Source organism: Periophthalmus magnuspinnatus, chromosome 13, assembly GCF_009829125.3.
Source record: "Periophthalmus magnuspinnatus isolate fPerMag1 chromosome 13, fPerMag1.2.pri, whole genome shotgun sequence".
In the NCBI taxonomy this organism is placed as follows: Eukaryota; Metazoa; Chordata; class Actinopteri; order Gobiiformes; family Gobiidae; genus Periophthalmus; species Periophthalmus magnuspinnatus.
Genome location: NC_047138.1, coordinates 28,874,138 through 28,898,633, shown reverse-complemented (window position 1 = coordinate 28,898,633; position 24,496 = coordinate 28,874,138). Strand labels below are relative to the sequence as shown.

The 24,496-nt window shown below is 38.2% G+C and overlaps 1 protein-coding gene across 3 annotated transcripts in view; it reads right to left on the bottom strand.

Moving 5' to 3' along the window:
• Nucleotides 1-6,739: 6,739 nt before the first annotated feature.
• nf1a (neurofibromin 1a) overlaps nt 6,740-24,496 on the bottom strand; it is a 104,639-nt gene continuing 86,882 nt past the window's right edge. For all 3 annotated transcript variants that reach the window (XM_033977280.2, XM_055225776.1, XM_033977281.2), the window contains 16 exons: nt 24,150-24,364; nt 24,009-24,070; nt 23,474-23,615; nt 22,994-23,095; nt 22,309-22,449; nt 21,486-21,612; nt 20,732-20,863; nt 19,666-19,801; nt 18,832-18,989; nt 17,837-17,959; nt 17,039-17,157; nt 16,363-16,463; nt 14,543-14,685; nt 13,086-13,132; nt 12,092-12,308; nt 6,740-11,628 (listed from right to left, as the gene is read on the bottom strand). In XM_033977280.2, coding sequence (XP_033833171.1) covers nt 11,486-11,628; nt 12,092-12,308; nt 13,086-13,132; nt 14,543-14,685; nt 16,363-16,463; nt 17,039-17,157; nt 17,837-17,959; nt 18,832-18,989; nt 19,666-19,801; nt 20,732-20,863; nt 21,486-21,612; nt 22,309-22,449; nt 22,994-23,095; nt 23,474-23,615; nt 24,009-24,070; nt 24,150-24,364 — 2,108 coding nt within the window. In that variant the 3' untranslated portion in view covers nt 6,740-11,485. The remainder of the gene's footprint in view (nt 11,629-12,091; nt 12,309-13,085; nt 13,133-14,542; nt 14,686-16,362; nt 16,464-17,038; nt 17,158-17,836; nt 17,960-18,831; nt 18,990-19,665; nt 19,802-20,731; nt 20,864-21,485; nt 21,613-22,308; nt 22,450-22,993; nt 23,096-23,473; nt 23,616-24,008; nt 24,071-24,149; nt 24,365-24,496) is intronic.

The following is a 24,496-nucleotide window of genomic DNA, read 5'->3' as shown; positions in this document are numbered from 1 at the left end:
TCAAACCGTTTTATGTTCTAATGTGACGTCTGTATAATGCTGTGAAGCCCGTATATTGTATTTTAAAAGCGTTTGACTCAAAATAACTATATCCATAACATATAAAGTATAACATAAGAATTTCATATGTGATTTTTACAGTTTAAAATCTACTGTTTTGGTTAAATGTAATACTTGCAACTTCTCTATGTAGTAGTAAAGAGTTAACAAATGAAAGAGCATATACACATTTAATTAATATCTTATAAATGCCTTTGATTCCATTAGCATTGCCATTGTGCCTCTAATGTCACATAAAAGTGATAGAAATTCTAAAAATCTAATAAATATAAAATAAAAATCACACTGACTCACCAGCCGTCGCAGGGCAGTCGCAGCTCTGTGAATCTGAGCTCACACTAAAGGCTTAAATACATTTTAAATCAGGCTTGTATCTGCATTAACTCCCACAATGCAATCTGTCAGTGGTTTCTGATACAGTCTGACACAATTGTTATGAGATAAATTATCATAGTAAAGTGGTATCTGCGCTCGCTGGCAGAAAAATACTAGGCCAGTGTCCTTCTAATGAACAAAAAGGACCAACGCAAAAGGTTTATTTATTAAAAGAAGAAGTGAATTTTATAAATATCATAAAACAATGATGAAATGAGTCACTCTTGAGCCTGAACACTGGTCATAACAGCTGAAATCAGACGTTTACATACACGATATATAAAAAAACACATGCTTTTTTTCCTCAGTTTGACATGAAATCAGACTAAACTTTTCCTGCTTTAGGTCAATTACAAAAAATGATTTCTTTATTTGCTAAATGCCAGAATAATGAGAGGACTATTCTTCAATTTAAACAGTTTGGGGAAACCTGAATGATGAGGTCATTTCTTTGGACGCTTCTGATTGGTTATTGATGACATTTGAGTTAATTAGAGACGCACCTGTGGACGTATTTGAAGACGCACCTGCTTCTTTGTGCAACATCATGGGAAAGTCAAAAAGAAATCAGTCCAGAGATCAGGAAGACGAGTGGATTTGCACAAGTCCGGTTCATCCTCGGGTGCAGTTTCCAGATGCCTGAAGGCGCCACGTCCATCTGTTCAAAGTAAAGCACTGACTGGCTGGTGGTTCAAATCCCGCTCTCACTGTAAACATCATCATCATCAACCCACCTCGCCCCCAGTGTCTGCGCACACTGGTGTATGAATGTGTGTGTGTGGGTGAGTGGTTCCTTGATGTAAAGTGCTTTGAGTGACTTGAAAAACGTGACCATTTACCAGGAAGGAGAGGCGTTCTGTGTCCCAGAGATGAACACGCTTTGGTCTGAAATGTACAAATTAAAAATTGTCCAAAAAAATCCTTCTCTCGTTATCCTGGCATTTAGCAAATAGAAATAATTTTGGTAATTCTAAGTGACTTTAAACAGTAAAAGATTGGTCTGTGAGGCATATGTGTCTTTTTATATATATCTTTGTGTATGTAAACGTCTGGTTTCAACTGTAGTTCAAACTGTAGCCTGTGGATTACATGGAAAATAGTCTCATGCTTTTCCACCTTCACTTTACATCAAGGAACCAATCTCCCATTCATGTACACATTCATACACCAGTGTACACAGACACTGGGGGTGAGGTGGGTCAGGAGGTTTTCTGATGGATGGGTTGCCATAGTTCATGCTGGTCGACATGGAGACAAACCTGTGATGTTCCACAGTATCTATCTCCACAGAGACGAGCTGAGACGAGGCAACTCCACTCAGTAAGAATGTTTTCAGTATTAGTATAATGTATTCTTTATTATTATTATTATTATTTTTTAGATAAGTTATACATTTAAAGTCACACTGTTGAGGCAAAACAATAACAATAATCTCCATAGAGACAAGCAAGGTGCGCACCCCCCAAATTGAACCTATTTTGTGAAAATGTCACAGACTGGGCCAAGGACAGAGGAGAGAGTCTAAACAGGGCAACAGAGCTGATAAAGGCCCAGGCTGCACTGCACAGGAGCCTGGTTTAACTACAGTAGTGTGAGGCTGTTAAGGTGGTAAACGTGTTGTTTTTTTTTTTGCTTTTCTCTCTTCTTATGGATTTGTAAGAGTTGGTGCTACCCTGCTCCAAATTGGAGGTGATCATTGGACCATCGACTCTGGCTCTAAATTCACTTTCTACTGAAAAACTGTGGCCCCCCTCTCTCTGTACCTGCTGCTGTCAGACTCGTCATTTTGGTCTTAAAATGTTCGTATTAACCCGCTCTACATGATCCTAGTGTTTTTATTTTGCTATTGTGTCTGTAACTCAAGATATAAACATTAATGACAGACAAAGCAGGCCCCTTATTTCCCTGAGATTGCTCCCATTAGTGTTAGCCACAGGTTTGATTGACAGCGTTGTTAAGCGCCCGCTCCCTGGTAAACCAGTGGTGCTGGCGGTGAGGGGCGTTACCCTCAATAGCCTCGCTCTGGATTGCTATGATACTCTCAGGAACACACATGTATGTGTGTCAAGCGCACAACACTTAATTCACTGCACATTTATCCCTGTTTTTGCCTTAAAAAACCTTAATTTATAAAAACAGAAATGATACAAACACCACTTTAAAGCTGTAACTTGCATTTTTAATCTAATCTGTCGATCGAAAAACCAGGTCAAGTTGATTTCACTTTTTTATCTTATCTTGACTTCCTTTCAAATGTCCTATCTCCTGCTTTCCTTCTCTCCAATGTTGCGATAAGGAGAGAAACCATTTAAATTAAGTCTATGTAATCTCTCATTCCTCCAGGTCTGATCCATAGCAAAGGAGGAAGTTTAAATCTGTCAACTGGACAAATCATTGTAGGAGTGAAGACGTTTGGTTGCTTATTCTTCAGTTCTGGTCAGATCGCTGGTGGACACGGCCTTATATCTGAGGGGAGGGGCTAACTACACTGAAACTGTAAACAGCTATTGTCTCCAGTTTCAGCCTTAACGACCCTATTCAACCTGTAGTGACCGTCTACTGTTCTCTTTGTTCCTGTTTGTTTAGTGGTCTGAGGATCACTTCAGTGCCACATATTCAATTTCAATTCAATTCAATTCATTTATTTTTGTAACGCCCAAAATCACAACAACAGTTCATATTTGAAAATATTAAGACATCATACAGCAATCACTTATAAACAGACTGCACATTCTAGAGGCTCACAGCAGCAAGAACCACAAGTAGAACAGTAGAAAAACATGTAAGGAAGGGGGTCTGACAAAGAAATGTTTAAATTCTGGACATTTCTTTCTTGGTTTCTGATGCATTTTAATATGTTCCAGATGACTAAAGTGGACTTACATGTATCAGTTCTTTTTGTCATAAAATGCAGAATTGCCAAACGATGCACTTAAGCAAGGGTACAATTACTTTAAAATCATATCACGCAAGAAGTACAAAGTAGTGGTCCAAGTTAAGAGAAACAGCCTGGACTTAAAAAAATCGTTGAAGGAGTGAAGTGAGTGACTGAGTGAGGGATTTGTCCAGTTAACAGATTTAAATTTAGTCTTTTGCTATGGATCACACCTGAAAAACTGAGTTATTACACAGACAATCCTGGACATAACATCAGATTTATAATTAGATTATTTGGAAGGACTGAACATTAAATAAGAGAGACTCACAGCTCATCTCTCCACAGAGCAGTGAGCCTGAGCAGAGCAGAGGACATAAAACTGCACATTAAACACAGCTGTAATCATATGTGACATGAAATATACAAATATTTAGGACTTTAGGACAGGTTTTTATAGTTCAGAGGACATCAGCGCAGTGCTTGTGTTTACTAGTATCATGCTAACGTTGCTAAGTGGCGCTGGTGATCATTTGCTTGTGCTGCAGTGAAACTTATAATAACTGGCGACTGAATAGAGCAGGTTCAGAGTTTTAAATGAGGCACAGCGTGTCCATCTGTGTGAAAGTGTGACCTGGTAAAAGACAACCCTCTGTGGTGTGTCCTGTCTGTCCTCTGTCCCTCTGAGGTGTGTCCTGCCTGTCCTCTGCCCCTCTGAGGTGTGTCCTGTCTGTCCTCTGTCCTTCTGAGGTGTGTCCTGTCTGTCCTCTGTCCCTCTGAGGTGTGTCCTGTCTGTCCTCTGTCCCTCTGAGGTGTGTCCTGTCTGTCCTCTGTCCCTCTGAGGTGTGTCCTGTCTGTCCTCTGCCCCTCTGTGGTGTGTCCTGTCTGTCCTCCCTCCCTCCCTCTGAGGTGTGTCCTGTCTGTCCTCCCTCCCTGAGGTGTGTCCTGTCTGTCCTCTGTCCCTCTGAGGTGTGTCCTGTCTGTCCTCTGTCCCTCTGCAGAATTACACATGTCCACCTTCACTGTTTTATCTGCAGATCCACTGATGTAAAATGGAGACATATTTCAAGTCTTCTTCTCTTTCCCCAAAATGATCTCCTCTGGACTCTTCATTGTCCTGTACTTTAGATAAAACCGAACTTCACTAACTTTTAGTCTTTTAGTTTGTAAATCACCCATTCAAATGTCCCTCTGCTCCCTCAGTGCTCCCAGAGTGCACTTGGAGGGGCGGGGTCCTTCACACAGGTGTAAACAGTAACTGTCCACACCACTGCCCGACTCAAAATCAAATGTAGGCAGCACAAATCTAGTTACTGGAAATAAAACACAACATCTAATCATTTAAAAAGGATATTTAGACTAGTATACACACCCAAGTGCCATTTAGTTCTCAGAAAAAAAACGTTCCAATCATTATTTTCAACATTTATTTTTTTCTCGCTAAGATCTGAACCTGGACGACTGAGGGATTCCACAGATAAGCCTGGACATAACATCAGGTTTATAATCATCAGATCATTTGGGACTGCTGGACTGATGGAGATGGACAACAGACTGTGGTCCAGAGAAACTCTCACGACGGTGTTGGTACATCCTCTTATGACGTGGCTGTTTAGTTTCTCCAGTGTAAATACTCACTCCACTGAATAGAGTCGACACATTACTTTGTTTATGGCTCGGGGTTTTGTCCTTTGGGTGAACCAGTTTCTGTCTTAAAGTGTTTGTAGGTTTGAAATAAACTGGGTGATTACTCAGTTTTGTTACGCGAGTTTGTTTCTTTTTTGGTCTGGTATCTGAACTTTTACTTAAGTCAAAGTATCACATTAAAAAATCTACTTAAGTAAAAGTATTAAAAATGTAAAAAGTGAATAAAAAGTAAATAAAAAGTATGATCGTATAAAGCATCAAACGTAGTGACTTTGAAACAGATTTGTGCCAAATTTTGTTCAACAGAAACAGCTGAATTTTTTTCTATTTGTATTTTTTTTTTTTTTGCTCAAACTCTGACCTTGAAAAAAAAAAAAAACCCTCAGCCTTTTGAGCAGGTCTCAGACTAAAATAAAAAAAATACTTTCACTTGTCAGTCCAGTTGAAAATGTAGAGGAGTAGAAAGTACAGGCACCTGCTCTCAAATGTAGTGAAGTAAAAGTATAATTTGAACTACTACTTTTACTTTTACTGTTAACTATGGCTTTCGACTTTAACTTCCAAAACATAAACATAAACAATAGACTTTTATTATTGTGATTTAACAACAAAAATAGTCACATTTCTTGGTCCAAAGTCTCCGCTCTGCTCCAGACCACAGGCGTTTACTCACACAGGACCGACTGTGACTGGATTTAGTATTACCACTGGTGGAACGTCACACAGTAAAAGCAGTAAAGTACTTTAAGTATATATTGTAAGTATTTGTACTTTACTTAAATAAATTTTACAGTGGATACTTTTTACTTTTACTTCACTACATTTGAGAGCAGTATCTGTACTTTCTACTCCACTACATTTTTCAACAGGACTGAAAAGTAAAAGTATTTTTTTATTATTATCCGAGACCTGCTGAAAAGGCTGAGGGTTTATTTTTAACACGTTCATAATTTGCGCAAATCAAAAATATACAAATAAAAGCTTTATAAGACCTCAAAATCAGCATGAAATACTTTTGCATTTTACTCTTTATGTACATTTTTAAAACAGTACTTGCACTTAAGTCGATTTTTTCATGTGATACTTTTTCTTGACAGTTTTTTTTTTGCTCTGGTATCTACTTTTACTTACATTAGGTACTTCTTCCATCACCCACTCTCGTACAGAAACAGTTATTTGTTTTCTTATGGCCGTCGCAGCAGTAACCCCAGGACACCAGGTTGTGGAGAGCAAAACATTTTATTACTAACACTGGAATAGTTCAATTTGTATATTATAATACAGAAACTAACTGCTTTACAAAAACAAAATGATACAATATCACATTTATGTACAGCGTAGTAAATATACTACCTCCAATTGTACACAAACTATTTACAATGGCATCAAAACGAAACGCACTCAACACACGCGTCGCTTTGCATAACATCGATTCAGAAAAACATGCCACGTTTTGAGGTCTATCTTCCCAGGACTTTTTCTTTAGTGCAAGTCAACCATGTTTTAGGAGTTTTAGGAGTTAGTAGAAAATAAAACGCTTTGAAAGGTGCACTATGGAACATTTCTGCTTTTCTCCTTGGGGATTATCAGCCGTCGTTTTGCCTGGAATGTCCCGCAGTGTGGCGTTAAACTACTTCTTCTCAAATTTCCATGGGGCCTAAGTTTAACGCCCGAACATTCTAGGCAAAATAGCGTATCCGTGGAGACGAGCAGGTGACGTAGCTTCCAACAGAAAGGTTCCGTAGTGCGAGAGGTTTTGAATAAGTTTGAAACAAGGCAGTTTTTTTTTTCATTTTTCGACTGTTAACATCTTGAAAATCTATCTATGAACACATGTGGCCCTTTAAAATGATACTAAACTATTATCATTTCCCCCTTGGTTGGTTGGCACAAACTAAATAAGCCAGGGTTAAAGTAATATTGGCGAATTTATCAAAATCTATGAGAAAATCGTACCATGGATGTGAACGTAAACTTGTATTTGGCATTAAAAACATCCTTCAATTTTCAAAAGTTATAAAAAAAAAATGCTGACAATAAAAAAAAAGTTTAAAATGTTCCATAAATGACGTAACGAGTTCGGCAAAACGGGTGTAGTTGAGCTGTTGGGTGGTTTTCTAAATTGGGTTGCCTGGGTTACAACGGATCGGATCGTTAGTAAAACTTGTGATTACGTAATAGTTAAAAGAGCTTATACGTTTAAAATAAGGAGGGTATGATTTAATCCAATCAGAAATGAGAACTGCTATGGTACTGGTGAATGGAAATCGTCTTATGCAACAAAACATTATATTGGTTAAAATGACATGAAGTTGGATTATTTTTTTATTTTTTTTACTAGATTTAACTGACTTCAACATATTTCTGGAGCATAACTTCCCATTTGAAGCCATTGCCAGGTCTTAATGCTATCTTTTCAGCTATGACGTGTTTGGGGTTGAACAATAGCACCATTTTCTGAAGCTACTGTGGGAAAAAAAAAATCACTTTTGTTTATTTATATTAACAGAGAAGACGTTGAACTTTACTCGAGGTTTTGTTTCATGTGGATAGGCCCAAGAATTACAGAGATATTAACCATAAATCAGGTCAAATCATCTGCAATCTGACCGTTAAACAGCTCCATTTTAAACTTATAGGGATTCTGTGAACACAACCTTTTGGGATTACTTAAAATTAAAGTACATATGACAGGTTACACTACTCATTACATAATCATATTTAAGAATTTACTACAAATCTTGACTAGTTTCTTTCAATTTCTGGTTGGACGCCACACAAGCAGCAGATGTGACATACATAGAGGTAATTCCATAACTGTTACCTAGCAACCATAATGTTAAAAACGGCCAAAACCTGTCTAAATCGCACAATAGTTATGATTAGACTAATAAAAGTAAACGGCAACACCTTAATTCTGTTAAGTGAAAGTTTAAACTGTCAGAAAACGGCTATTTCGTGTATTTTTGTACCATTCTTAAACTTTTTTTTTCCACTTAACTGGTGTAAAACTATGATAAATGTTTAGTACAGATTCAAGCATAGACTGTATAAAGAAGCGGACACGGAGACTAGCGCGTTAGCTATGTCCATTTATATAAACAGTCTATGAGTATAATCCGCAGAATTAGAAAAACATAAAAACCTGTCATATGGATTTTAAAAACAGTTTACATCATCCCCTTTAAGTCTCAGTATAACTAGCGTCTTATTGTAGACTCCAGTTTTGTATTTGACACGTTTTAATGTCACCAAACCATTGTTGACGCCTAATCGCTGAGATAACTATGGGAACGTGATACCAGCGTATTCACAGGACACAAAATGTACGGAGGAAATTTGATACTAGATTTGAGGGATTTTAGAGGCAGACAGGACTGATTAAAATAAAAAATTTAAAAAAGCATTTTAAAGGGCCAACATTACACCATTTTGGAATTGCCAATCTCTACTGAACAAAAATGTAAAAAAATAAATAAAAATAAATGGTAGCTATTAATTTGAAAACTACCACTTCATGACATCACAAGGTGGAACAGACAGGCTAATAATAAAGGATTACTAAAACATGTGTGGATGAAACAAAACACAACTCCAGGTCTGTTTTTGAGGCGGTACCAACATTATAACATGGCTTAAAGCTCACAAGAGTCCATTTTGTCTAATATAGGACTTTAAGTACGGTTAATTTTGTGTGGATGCAACTGTAGTGTCCAAATTGTTAGAAAATAACTAGAATGGATTTGAAAACCTGAAATGATAACGAAAAGTTAATTATATGTGTGAATATAGAGTAATTTATGTGTTTTAACTCAAAAATTGGGTTAGAAAGTCGCTATTTGAGCAAATTTACCAAGGAACTGCAGTAACTTATATAACACTTGTACATATATGTAAGCAAAAATAAAACGTTTATGAATAACAAGACTATCACAAATACAGTATGATTGGTTACAGTTAGCAAAGTAGCTCTACAATGCAATGCACGTGTTAATGGAGTCCTGTTCATACCAATGCAATATATCTTAGCCCTTTCGATATTAAAATGTTTTGTTTACTTAAAATGTCTGGCCAATCGTTTTTAGAGTTAAAAAAAAAACTATATCGATGGATAAAAATGTCACAAATGCAAATAATTATGTCTTTATCTGGAAGAAAATGTGTTTAAAGAGGGGGTATTTTACTTCTACTACTAAAACATAACATATTTCGATCACCATGTTTTCTTTTATTGTTTTGAAAAAATGCTTTGCCCTCTGCGCTAAGTCACGCCCCCTCCCGAGCGCCATCACAACCCAATCAATTACCGCTATGAAACTACTACACATCACGTCAGGTTTGTGAAGTTGTAGTACACAGTTTTGCATCATGTCTTTGTATATCTATGGAGAGTCGTCATGTGGGATTATGGGTGACGTAGGCTTGTGGGCGGAGCTTTGGACAGAATCTGGCGTGTTTTTTGATGAGGGAACAGTGTCATAACATGGTGGAAAGATAAAAACAACATTTCTTTTGCATAATACCCCGTCTTTAAAAGAAGTTACGTAGTTTCGTTGGAGAATCTTGCGATAATTTGATGGTTGAGGTAACACACTTTATTTCTAAACATATCAAGATCATTGACATAAACAGTGAAGCTTAATTGTAAATCGTTAATCGTAAATGTGTCTCTAAACTGTTTTGCGTTAAACGGTCCATATACAGTACAAGGTTTTAACTCCCAATTTTAAGTATTTGTAAAAAAATCGGACTTTGTAAACTCATAAACTCATATATATTGTATTGAATCTCATATTTTCGGTTATTTTTGGGCTTACAGAATTTATTGTCAGCAAGTTTATAAATTACTCAGATTTGAAAGATAATAGTTTTAAAATCTCAATGAGGAATAGTGACGCGTTAAAGGGCTCATATTACGCTATTTTCTGATCTATGTTATAATGTTGTTTCTTCATCACAAAGAGACAAACTGGAGTTATATTTTGTTTCATTCACACATGTTTAACACACAAACCCTGCATATTTAGTTCTTCTCTCAAACAGAAAACACTCTGTTCCACCTTGTGATGTCATCATGTGGTAATACAAGAAATCCACTATGTTTTTAAACGCCGTACAGCTTCACTAGAATCATTTGGATGATTTCAGCCCTAGAATTGCCAATCCCTACTGAAAAAAAAGGTAAAAGTTAGCTGTTGTTAACCTGAAAACTACCACTTCATGACATCACAAGGTGGAACAGAGCATTTTGAGCTTGGGAAATGTAGACAGACTAATAATAAAGGGTTATTCAAACATTTGTGAATGAAATAAAACACAACTCCAAGTCTGTTTTTGATGAAGTAACAGAATAACATGGCTAAAAGCTCACAAAAGTCAATTTCTAAGTTTTAGATTTTAAAATTAATTTCATTTTGTTTGTGTCAGTGCATAATTCTAACATGAGCAAAATATAATTGACTTAATGACAAAATTTGCAAATCTTAAAATAAAACCTCAAAATATGAACAGCTTGATTTCAGTCGTGGTCACATGAGATTTTTTTCAGACAACAACCCAAACTTCTTAATTAAAATGAAAACAACAAGTCAGTTTGCGTAAAAGTTAACCGAACTGAATCTATCATGGCGGCCATTTTGAGTCTAAAACAAGCGGTTGACAAAAATCGGTTGAAGATTATTGCCCGTTATAAAACGTATAAAAAAATGCAAGAAATGAAAGAAATTTAAAATAAAAACATTAAAAGGAGGAGAACGCCGCGTTGAGCTATTTACAAGAACCTCTAGTGTTTTGTTATCTTCATGTTTCCGATAAAGAAAAAAAAAAAAAAAAAAAAAAAAATTGTTGCTCTATTTAGTCGTACAGGATACATGTTTCAGGCAACAGGGTTAATATGGGTTCGTTGTATATTTGACGATCATTTGAAGGCGGTAATAGGGACGGTATACGCCTTCCTTTAGAACTGGTACCTGTCTGATTTTTACTATACAAATTGTACACATTGAAAAACCCTGACAAAAGGCACGCCATGGAAAAAACGTATACATCGAAATTAGCACTAAGGACTAAGTTATACATAATTTCTCTATTTAACATATATACAGGGCTGGATTGGGGTGGTGCGTTTAAGGCTGTCAGTCAATTTGAGCGTCCAAAACACTGACAATCCAGTTTGGAAGTCCAGTATTGTCTCGTGGTGTGTTTTTTTTTTGTTTTTTTTGTTTTTTGTTTTCATAAAGTTCTCCAGCCCATGTGTCGAGTCAAGCATCACAGATTCAAGTTTGCCCTTATTATTAATATTCCTCCGTGAAACAAAAATATATATAAAAAAAAAAGAACTTAAAGTCTTTTGAATCAATGGAGAAAAAGGAGGAAAGGAGAAAGGAGTGCAGCATGGTGCCTGAAGCGGCGTAGAGCAGGGGAGGAGGAGGAGGAAGAGGAGGAGAGGGTGAGGGGGGCTCGTCGTCGTATGGGACATGGGAGGAGGAAAAGGGGGTCGGGGGGGAGGGGCAGGAGGGGGAGGGAGGGTCAGACGATCTTCTTGATACTGGGTCTCTTGAAGCTGCCCGCACTGCGCTGCTTCTGGACCTGGCTGGCCGACCCGTGACGAGTGCGCCCCCCGGTGGACAGAGCGGAGCTGGGAGACAACTGCACGTTCTCTTTGTCCACTCCTGAGATGAAAAGAGGGAGAGAAGCGGACGGGTTAGCGACGGAAGTGGGTGGAGTATGCAAAAATCGTCACATTACTTCAAAATAATATTAGTCGAGTAGAAGTACGAAGTAGCTGTCCAAGAAATGACTTAAGTAAGAGTAGAAAAGTATTTGGGAAAAGTAGTACTAGTAGAGTAACCTAAAATTATGAATTGGATCAAAAGTTCAAATCATTTCATATTGTGAACATAAAGCTTTTGTCACTTGGGGACGTACAGTGGGAAGAGTAACCAAAACTTTTACTCAAGATAAATATTACTCAAGTAAAAGTACGCTGCTATAAAAGTACTCTGAAAAGCACAATTAGTTTAAAAAGTTACTCAGATAAATGTAAATGAGTACTACCTACCTCCGATCAAGAATTTAAAGTTTATACAGAAAGTTAGCAATTAGCAGTTAGCATTTAGCAGTTAGCGTTATGACCTGGGGAGTGCTGCGATGTGGCGAGCGAGGTCATGGAGTTGGACAGGTTGAGGTTGGCAGTGATGCTGAGCTGTGATTGGCTGGTGGGAGGGTAGGGGGAGGTGGGCGTCCTCAGCTGCTCCTCCCCCCTCTCCTCCTCCGCTGCCGGGAGGTAACTGTCAATCAAAGCCTCCAGGAACTTCACGATCAGCTCCGCGTAGTCCGGGATCTGGGTTTGCTGCGGGAGAAACAACAGTATACTTAGACTCGATGCTTAAGGCCAAGGTTAGTCAAAGTACAGACCTGGTTTAGGTTTAGTTTACAACAATTTTTGTCATTGTCCAGATCTGGTTTGGCCCAAGTTTAGACCTGGTTCAGTGCTAGTTTAGGTTTGCTTGAACCTTTTAGTTAAGCCCTGTTTTAACCCTAGTCTAGATGTGGTTAAAGTCCAAGTTTAGACCTGGTTTAGTTCTACTTTAGGTCTAGTTTAGTCCAAGTACAAACCTGGTGTAGTCCATGTTTAGATCTGGTTAAACCCTTTTTAAGACCTGGCTTAGTTCTAGTTTAGGCCTGGTTTAGTTAGACCTGGTTTAATCCATGTTTAGACCTGGTTAAACCCTTTTTCAAATCTGGTTTAGTTCTAGTTTAGACCTGGCTTAGTTCAAGTTTAAGTAGCAATTAGTAAAATCCACAAAACACTGCTCCATAGACGTTGCATGAGGTTTAATTGCTGTGTTAGTAAAGAAAAGACAAATATATATGTCCCTAGTTGCACTGGCTCTCTGTCTCTAAATGAAGTTCCTAAGGGATGTGTTGTAGTCTAGTCCTCACCTCCCGTTATACCCCTAGTTTAGTTCTGAATTTACTTCACGTCACAGTTCATTTATCGTCACTGAGGCATGGGTTATATCCCTGTAAATCCCGGGTATTGGCTGGGATCAGTGGAAAGGCCCGGTCAGCAAAAACAGTGCCGCCGCAGCAGAGAGCGAAGACGAGGTCGTGATTCAAACTGTACCTTTGAGAAGGGCCCAGCGAACCTCCAAAGTCCATTAAACCCGAAGCCTGTGAAATGAGCAGAGAAATGACACGTCGTAAACCAAACGCTATGCACAACGTGTAGTGAGCCACTCGGGCCAGCAGATGGAGCAATACACACGCATAAACGCAATTGTAATTAGAATCAGAACTGAAGCAACAAAACATCTTCACGCCTACAACCTTTTGTCCAGTTGAATTTTTCTGTGCATTTGTAATTATTAAAAGGTGCAATATTGTGCATTTGTGGTGGAGGGTTTGCTATCTGCTTGTTTCCATGGAGATGCTAATATTTGGCCTGTAATGTTCCGTTTGTTTTAGCTGCTAAGTTGTAATGGATGAGATTAATATGTCCCTCCTGTAATAGTCTATAGAGACATGTATTTCGCTTCTTGGTTAAAGTAACTACACAGGTCTACACTACCAGTCAAAAGTTTGGACACACATTTTTTCTTCATTTCCAAGATTATTTCCATTTTAAATTCTCACTGAAAGCATCAAAACTATTAAATGGAATGCTTTGTACTATAGCATTCTTTGACCCTGACAAGACACAGTTGTAAAGTAAAGAGATTTCATAATGAAGCTTATTGAGACACGGCCAAGGGTTTGCAGCGCTGCCAACAAAGCAAAGGGTGGATACTTTGAGGAATTGCCATATGAAATACACAAATATTTAGTTGTGTATTTTAGTTTCCTCCTTTCTTACATAATTCCATAGATCTTGCTTCATATATTTGGATACATACAAACAGGTGGCAAGTGTAGAAAGTAGTAAAAATAAACACAAAACACACTGAATGAGAGGGCGTGTCCAAACTTTTGACTGGTAGTGTATTATTCCGGAAGTTGCCGTGAGCGCCACCATCGTTATTGGAGTTGTATTATTTTGCATGGAGCTGCCGATCTGGAGAGTAAATAAGTTCTATACGAATAACAGAGCCGTTTTAAAGCCTCTCAGAGAAATGGCGCAGTGGAATCCCTCAGTCGCCCAGATGAGATCCAGGGTAAAAGCCAAAAGTAAAATCTGTCAACTGGACAAAAAGTTGCAGGAGTGAAGTAAGAAAACAAAAGCTGTTTCCAGTCTCAGCGTAGTTTGCTCCTCGCTTCAGATAAATATAAAGGCAGTGTCCACCAGCAATCTGATCAGAACTGAAGTGGCTTGGATGAGCGGCCAGATGTCTTCACTACTGCAGCTTTTTACTTTTGCTTATAGAATGTTTAACACAAATTAATCTTCTCTATATCATATTTTAATGACGAAATGACTAAAGTCCCACCACGAAGAAAGTGCCGTTTAGTAGCATTTACAGGGAAAAGTGGGCAGAATAAGGTTAATATAAAGTATAGAAAGTAGTAAAAATAAAGAAAAACAACACTGAATGAGAGGGCGTGTCCAGACTTTTGACTGGTAGTGTATAGTGTTTTGAAGCTCACTCTGCAGGTATGATGGCTGGTACTGTGGGGGGGACTCTTCGTGGTAAACCACACTCTGGACGATGCCGTGGACTGGGTTCAGGAGGTTGGTGTCCTGGCACATGGACAGCACAGTGTTGATCTTTGAGTCCAGCAGGTTGTGGCTGAAACAAACAAGATTTACATTTTACTCACTGTGGGTTAACAAATGCATATTCTAATACAAAACAAAGTACAGAACGCAAAACAACTCAGCATTTGACTAGGTCTGTGTCGATAATTACTATATCGACTTAAAGTTCTATATATGAAGATGGAAAAAGATTTTTTTGGCGTCAATATTTCTCATGTGTACTTTTTCTTTGCACTACTGGGAAATTTTTTGTAATTTTTCGCTATAGAATAATATTTAAGTTGTTTAAGTTTGAATTAGTAACATCTAGACTCATTACAGAAACAAACTAAGTACTAAAGTGTTTCGTTCTGTTTATTTATTGCAGTTCATGGTTTTTTTTTTAACAGTATTGTAGTTTTTGTGGTTTAAATCTGCTCTTGGGTTTTTGTGCCAGTGGCATAAATTAGTTTCAATATTATCATTTATCATCTTTATTTACTTCAGCGATATATCGAACTTCAAAATGTGTTATCAGAACAGGCCTACATTTGGCTGTTATTAAGAAATGGTATTTGAAACAATACACTGCCCTCCCCAGTACATTCTTTCATTATTTGTGTGTGTATTCAGTCTAATAGTTTTGTGATTTGTTACTGTATGTGTGTGTCTATATAGGCTATTTATGTTAACAATACTTGAATACTAAAATGAAATGGTATTTGATTGTGTCACAGTTCTGTTCTATAGCTAGTATATAGTTAGCTCCTCCTTTCAGACAGATATAAGGCAGCGTTCACCGGTAATCTGACCAGAACTGAAGAAGTGGCCTGGATGAGCAGCCAAACGTCTTCACTCCTACAACCTTTTGTTCATTTGACAGATTTTAATGTTTCTTTTCCTATGTTCTGTTCTATAGTAATTTATTTTATAGATTTTAAAAGTATATGTAGATAGAACATTTTGGATATACATTTTTACATACAATGTCAACAGCAAATTCAATGTAATGATGCTCATTTGGCATTACACTGTTGCTCAGATGCACTTAAACTGTACTAAATAATTAAAAGCTTTTATTACCAAAACGCGTTGGTATGAATTTAACTCAATCTGCCATGTTATAAAAAAGGCTTTTAATTATTTTGTACTTTTTGAGTGCCTCAGTTCTTTTCAATTTCGTATTTGAGACGGGTCCCTACACTAAAAAGCACCCATGTCTATACAATCTCTATACATCCAAGTATTACTCCTGCCCATTCACAGGTCCATTTAAAACATTAAAAACAGGAGCAGATGTGATTATAAATGTTTATCACCAGATTATTAAAGAGCATTTGTGGCACCAATGTATCCAGTTTTGTATGTCCTTGAAATCTTGACAATCTTGTATTTAAAGTTCCCGTATCAAAGTTCAACAAACAAGTGAGATAATCAGGCAGTCTATCAAGTATTCCCTAAAAATAGTCCCTGTAAACGCATTTTGTACAGTGTTGTTCTCTTCTGACAGATAGCGGTGGCCAGAAAAAATTGATAAAAAGCAAAAATAAGTTAAGATAAAAGCATACATTTGAGATTACAGTAAATAATACTTCAAAGTATAACATTTTATTGTGAAAAAAACTATAGCAGGTGTTGCATAAGTACAAATATACAAATTATCTGAAAAATAATCTAAAAGTAGAAAGAATAAAAATACCATATATTAAGATTACTATGAGATACTTACACAACAGGGAAAACCTTTGGGAAGACGACGCTAGCTTCGGCTAAATACTCGTACAAGATCCGCTGGTCAAAGTCATCTGTGGTGTACTTCACTTGTGTTGCCTAGAAACACAAGTATGTAGAATTTTATTTATGAATTTATCCATAATTTAACCAGACAACTCAAAACAGCTTTTCACTGTGTTATTCACTCCCTACATTAATACAGCAACATGGCGTAAAGAAGTCCAGTGGGGTTCATCTGGTCCTCCTTCAGTTTATTTTAATAGATTATTTTTCCAGACCACGGTTCAGTTTAGTGGAGGATGATAGCGCCATCTACAGTCCAACGTCTTCAGGACAGCATCCCAGGTATGTGAGAGTAAAAAGGCTGAGGGACGAAACGGGATAAGGGGGTCTTTACACTCTCACACACCTGTCCTGAAGAAGTCGGACTACAGATGGCGCTGTTGTCCTGCCTCCATCAGTAGAAAGACAGCGTCAAAAATCTGTTAAAATCAGCTGACCGGACATGACAGAGCAACATCACGTGAGGAAGAGCCCTAGTGAGCAGTCCAAACTGGCAGGTATGAAAACAAACTAAACCTTGGTGTGAGAAAAAATCTTTTTAAAATAGAATAAATGACCTAAAGAATCTAGTTTCAAAGATGTGCTTTTGTCTTGTTCGGAGGCCTCACCAGCACAGTGAGGAGCAGAGCCTGGATCTTGGGGTCAGTGAGAACCTCTTCGTCCAAAAGAACATTTGACTCCGAAACAGAAACTTTGCGTAGATGTGAGTTTGCGATTCTCTGCGTTTCTGCAAGAAAAAAAAAATCAAAATACAAAATTATGTGATAAGCAGTTTTGAAAAGAATTCAATTTTATTTATACAGCATATTTAAAATACAACTTAAGCTGCGCAAGTGCTTCACATAAACAACAAACAAAAACAGATGCACATAAAATACGGCACATAGGCAAAGAACAATAAAACAATAAAACACCAAAATTGACTCCCAAGCTACAACCAAATGCCAGAGAGAAGAGGTGGGTTTTAGTCTGATCTTAAACTGTGTTAAAGACTGAGAGGAACTGACAGGCAGAGGGCGCTGGGCCATAGTGTGGGCACTACTACTACAACTACAACTACTATTATTATATTATAATTTATATGCATCTATTTATGTCTATGTATGTATGTATTTGTATATATTTTTAGGTATTTTAATTACATTTTCATTTTATTTTATTATTTTTTATATATTTTACATTTTTATTTTATGCATTTATGTGTATATGTATTTGTAGTATGTAAAAAAATAATTTAATTGTGTTGGTCTTAGCTACTGATTTTTAGAGCAACTATAATATAAAAATACATATACACATACATAACATTTGAGCAGGTTCAAAGCTACTGGGACAATTCAGAAGGGCTTGGACGGGATAAGGCTGCAAACCCCCCAAAAAACAGCCGTTGTCGTTTAGATTCTTACCGATCTCGTAGTCGTTCTCTGCCACTCGTCTCATTTTGGGCGGAGTGGTCATCCCTGCCTCCATCTCCGGTCTCTTTGGTGCTTTGGAGTCTGAGATGAGGTGGTCAAAGCTCTTTCTGGTCCCTGGAAAACAACAGTACAGGCTACAGTTAGACAAAACAAATGAATACTTAAAAAAAACATTTAACAAAAATATGACTTAAATTTAATCGATATATACATTTTATTTTATTACTTTATATGTGTTTTATTATAATTTGTAGGTCAATAAAGTTTGTCTAGTAAGTCTATTAAAGATGCAAGATGGAACTTTTCTGATGAAAGACCCCTGCTAGTCCACAGTCCTGCTGATCCACAGGTTGGCTGTGCGATTAGAGCGCCCACAAATGACTGCTGTCATTGTGTCCTTGGGCAAGACACTTAAGCCACTGGTGTATGAATGTGTGTGTGAATGGGTGAGTGGTTCTTTGATGTAAAGCACTTTGAGTGACTTGAAGGTAGAAAATGCTATATAAAAATGAAAAAATTATGTAACTTTTCTGATGGGAAGCCACTGCCAGCGATGTTATTGCTTTGCCTTGAATTTTCCAGAGTATGGTACTAAATGTGTCTATCAGCATGGAGACAAGTGACGACCAGGCTGAGTTACCAGTCAGCACTATGGAAAAGTGACACTGCTGACAATATGTAGCAAAACCTCCACCTCCAATTTTTATATCAAGGCAATTTACATCAAGGAAACATTCCCCTATTCACACACATTCATACATGGATACCTTCATGGATCTGACCGCTCAACCAATGATGTTTATGTCAAGAGCAGGATTTGAACTGTCAACCTTCAGATCAGAGGGCTAACACTCGACCAGCTGAGCTACTCTCATCTGATGCACCCTTAACATCTCATCTGACTCACAAAAGCAAACAGGTGTAATTATCAAGACCAAATATATTACAAAACTGAAGTGTGCTAGGGTTAGGTTTTAGTTTTGTACCCAGGAGTTTCTTGGTGTTGGCTTGTGAGGGCTGGCCCATATCCAGACTCATGCTCTTCCTTGTCCTGGGGCTGATCTGTCCCACTGTGGGATAATGAGCCGAGAGGTACCGCTCCGACACCTGCGGAGACGTCCATGGCTGCGTCTCCCGGAGTGTCCTGGAAATAAAAACTTTCAGTCAATAAGGAGTGTAAGAAGAAAGTACTACAATACCAATGTACCACAGTGTTTTACTCTCTAATTCGACTCACGACAGCAAGAAATAAACATCTGGTGGAGTCGTGCCACACACAACATTTAAGACAGCAAAATTAACTTCATTGAATGTAATAAATGTTAACTAGATACTATAAATATTTTTGGAACAACTGCTGATTTTCTAATTCCACTTGAAATTAAATATAATACTTTTTAAGACTTTAATTTCTCCAAAATCCATTTCATTACTTTTAGTGTTTTTCCCCCATGGAAACTCTATATTTCTCACTTCCCTAACATGTTCCAAGCGTCCTAATTATTCACCACGATGAGCTTACAAGCACTTTTTGCAGCTCTCAGAAGCCAGTGTGGAGTTTTGCCTTCACAATATTTCTGTACTGAGGCAAAACGCAACTTTATTACATGAAAATAAAAATATATATATCGGGTACCACCCCTTTAATACGGGAATGTTTACGTAATTTTCCATCTGTCTTTGAGCAAAAATACCTTCTAGCTTCTTCGTTCTAAAAGGAAGGAAACATTAAACCATGATTATAAGAGTTAAGGCTGTTTTGCATATGGGCCCCGGAGTAAGTTTGAAATTTGACATGATGGGTGAGCAAGATGGCCGACCTGCAGCTGGGGTCGGGGGCGTGGCTTGAGTACGTCTCCATAGGAACGGGGTCCATGGACAGGTCTGAGATCAGCAAAGACTTCCTGTGTTTGAGACTACACCGACTGCGCACCTCCTCCGATACTGTGAGCAGAGCTGAGAGAGGGAGGGAGAGGAATGAGAGGAAAGAGAGGAGAAGGGGGTGAGGTGAAGGTGAAGAGAGAGAGAACAATAAGGAGAGGGGGTGAGGTAGAGAAGGACAGAGATGAGAGGGAACGAGAGGAGAGAGACGGGGAGAAAGGAGAGAGGGGGAATGAGAGGAGAGGGGAGAGAGGAGAGAGAGAGGAGGGAGAGAAAAACAGGAGAGAGGAGGGGGAAAGAGGAGAGAGGGAAAGAGGATAGAAAGAGAGAGGGGAAAAAAGAGCGGAGAGAGAGAGGAGTGGGAAAGACAGGTGAGAGAGGGGGAGACAGGAAAGAAGGAGAGAGAGGAAAGGGGGAAAGAGGACAGTGGAGGAAGGGGAAGCGAAGAAAGAGGACGGGTTATTTCACATTGTTAAAATGAATTATGTTCTGTTTAAGAGTCATCATAGATACTGGGCTGTGCTATTTCCATTTAGTTTTATTCTTATTCTTCTTTATTATTATTATTATTCTTTTTTGTGTGTGGAAACAAAATGGAAGCAAAATGTTACAATATTATAAGCCTAGAACAACTGTCCAAAATTATTTAGAAAAGTCACTTCAGAAAAACTGAACTTTGTAAAATTTACTTTTGAACGTTTAAACATCTTAAAGAGATGTTGAGAATAAATTCATTAATACATTTTTCCCATAACATTTGGGGGACCCCTTAAAATAATTTAGTAACACCCAAGTTGAGAATAACTGGTTTATAGTATCCATGGGGTTCACAGTGATTCAAATCTGGCACCATTGCTATTGCTGTGTTTCAGATGGCCAATCATAAAGCACCAATAACAATGAATTATTCAAATCAAAATGAAAAATTATATCTTTAGAATGGGTAAAAGCTGAAGTCATAGGTTATTGTAGAGTGTAAGGATGAATAAAGCCTACAGGACGTACCTGCCAGATAGGCCACGCTCTGAGTGTTCACCTCAAACTTATCACATTTGAGGTTTTTACTGATGAGAGACAGGAGCGTGTGCAGGATCCTCACTGTCCGAGCGACCGTGGTGGGAGACGGGTGTCTGTAGCCTAAAAAAAAAAAAAAAAAAAATCTCACAGTGTTAAAGTCTCAAAATCTAAAATGACTAGATTTCTTTTAAAAGCTATTGGTATTTTGCAGCTGAACGTTCTCTGGGGGTGTGATGCTAACTGAAGGCTCTGCTCTGTCTGAAGATTTGTTAGACTTTATTCTGAACTTTATTTTATTTTACCACAATTTGACAATAAGCTTAACTGACTGTACTAAAACTTTGAGTGTTTGTTAATGTCTGCATTGTGTCTCCATGGTAACTGCAAAATATTCTACCATAGAGAAACACATAGAACACACCCAGCATGACATCACTGCTGTACAAAAGTCCCCATAAAAGGCCTTTTACCTTAAGAGTGCCTCGGACCTTGTTTAACTCTCTAGCTATACACATGTGTTAAAGGCCCATATTACGCTATTTTCTGATCTATATTATGTTGTTTCCTCGTCACAAACAGACCTGGAGTTTTGTTTTGTTTCATTTACACATGTTTAACACACAGGTTCCATCGATTTCCTGCCAACAGTTAAGATACTGACCAACGGTGTCCTTAAAATATGGACTTTTGTGAGTTTATAAACCCAAACAATGAACTTGACATCACAAGATTTCAGACACACCTTTGAGTAAATGTCCCACGAGAGCGAAGTTGAAGTTTGCACCAAAATTGAGGCCGACAAAATGATCCATCTGTTTACAGTGCCACTCTAGAGGGCGCCGTATCTCCATAAACACCTCCTCTGGACTCTGAAAGATATTAGGGTAAGATTCATAGCAATCCAAATTTTTTTTCCCTGTTTACAGAGATAGACCAACTTTTATTAAATTGTAAAATATATATATATATAAAAAAACCCAACCTATTCAAATTTAAACTGATTAATGGAAAGACCACACAATTGCTTTTATATGTAGAATATTTCAGTTTCTAGTGTTATTTTAATATTTGTCATGCTTCAAAATTAACGTTAGCATTGAGACACAGACACCTCCCTTTCTAAAGTCACTGTCCACTGCCTGATCTTTAAACATTCATTCATTTTAGTGCGACTCAGCAAAACCCTCATATAGACTGAAGAGGAAGTAGTGACGCCAACACTGAAGTTCCCAGACGCTGTTGTGCAGAGAGAGAATTAACCCCTTAGCTTTTGGGATCATCTAGCAAATAAATTAAACATTATTTTCAATGTAAAAAAAATTTGGCTGTGAATAACTTTATTTAGCACAACATTTTCAACTTTACCTATCTAAATACTGATTCGAATACATAAACTGCAAATCTATCTATAGTAAAAAATTACAATTACCCCTAAAATTGTTCGTGCCTCTGACCTCTGCGTCATGAGTTTGAATCTCCCTTTCGCCCCCACTTTTTACACTACAGCTGTCTTGACCAATACAGCCTTCAAACAAGAAAATACAAAAAAAACCCAAAAACCGTACCTTATCGTTGAAGACTCGCATAGAATCGAGTGTGTGGAGGTTCTGTTCTAGCAGCGCTGTTCCGGCTGAATACAGGTTCACTTCATCCAACTGTAACACTGCCACTGCCACCCAGAACAGGGCTTTGTGCATCGGAGACTCCTGAAAAAAAACAAAAAAAACAAAAAAAAAACACGGCAAATCAGTATGAAGAGGTCGCTTGGCAGCACTGTCAATCAAACTTGTTGCTAACACTTGCAGGAGCGACCTCGGAGAAAGAAGGCGCCTGATTCGCCCGTTATTTATGTTCATATCTTATTTACGGACACAATAGCAAGCGGGTGAGTGGGTTAATACGAACATTTTAAAACCAAAATGACGAGGCTCCGTGCAGCAGCTACAGAGAGAGGGGCGACAGTTTTGTTGTATGGAAAGTGTAAAGTCTCCATTGTCTTTGCCGTTGTATTATTTTGCATGGGGCTGCCAATCTTGACAGTTTGCACAAATCAATCAACTTTATATCATATTTTTTACGTGAAACTTTTCCCAAACTTTCCATTGAAATTATGGGACTTCCGCTTAACCAAAAGTTTGGAGCATTTAGAGGAAAAAATGGGCGGGTGGAATAAGATCAATAGTTCCTCCTCATTTGAACTTTCAGTGACCAGAATCCTAAAGGCAAAATTGTACCAAAGCTGTTTATTACCTTGCTCAGAAGAGGCTGCAGCTTCGTCAGAGCGATCACAGTGGCTTCTATCAAAACTTGGCTGTTGTAATTGTCCGGTCCTTTCAGACAACTCTCCAAACCCTGCCAAAAACAAGAGAATAAGGAACAAATATAGGTTAACATGCCCAACTCAGCAGAAGTTACAAATATTAAATAAGGTTGTGTGAATTAATGGCTGGTAACACCTTGGGGTCCCACATGGATGGACGGATGAATTAAAACATTCATCCAGCTTTGTATACAGCTTGCCATCACTTGACATTTGGATCGTTCTTATCGTATTTCTAACTAAACTTTTAAATCATGTTCTGGAGCTCTGGGATTGCTCTTCGCTGAACTGTTACAAAGATTTCTGACTTAATGTTTGAATAGCCATGCTCACTTCCTACTTGGAACACAGCGTCTAGCATATACACTCTGAGGTTTCATGGTTTAGGTTAGGACCATAGAGTGTGTTACCCGGTCGATGCTGAGCAGAGGACTGGCTTTGCTCAGGATCCTGATGATCTGCCGGATCTGTCCGTGAGTCACTCTTTTACTGATGCAGCCGAACACAACCAGAGCGCGCGGCTGCAGGGATGGATTGTACTGGAACGCAAACCTGACAAAGTGCAAACAGTCGCCATAAGCATGATAACATAAAGGTAATAATGAAGGTAAATAATACATTTTAGTGTCATTAGAGTGTAGTTTAGATCAGGTCCATAGGTAATACATGCAAAGGATTTCAAAGCAACCAAATATCAAAGTTTAATAAAAGGCAACAACATCATAACATAGCATACAGCCCCAGGAGTCAATTTTATGTAATATTGGACCTTTAACTCAAGTTTAGTTCATGGGTTTCAGCTTTCTGACATATGTTGCCAGTTTGAGGTCAGTAGACAATTAAAAAGATGTAATATTTTGTTTTGAATTAATAATAGCCATGGGGACGGTGCTAACTTTTCATCATTCTGAAACCCAAGGATGGTCTAATGAGAAATCAACATACTTCTGTGCAAGCTCTGTCCACTGGTCCAGCCACTTGCAGGACGGGATATCTCTCATACATGCCTAGAACAAAATATACTCATTAAAACAAATACAGTTGTGATTTTGAGTATGAATTTGACTCAAACTGAAGTAGCTGTACCTCCATGATCTCCAGCAGAGCCTCGGTAACCGTTTCCAGGGAGGAGAGCGCAAAAGTCTCTCTCTCATAAGACCCCGGGGAGAAGGAGCGGTCTCTGTAGCTGGACCGGAAGGCGATGACGGCGGCAGACTTGACTTTACTGATGCCGAACAGGAGGTAAAACTTGGGCAACGAAAACTCGGTCAAACTCAACCTCAGCACCTGCTTCGTCTCCTCTGAAAAACACAACAAAAAGAGGAAATTGTTTTAATGCAAAGGCCAAACTACCAGTTGCATTTGCTTTAGATCAGGGGTGGCCAACCCAAATCCCTCGGCAGACCAAATTTAAAATGTCTCACCGCACGTAT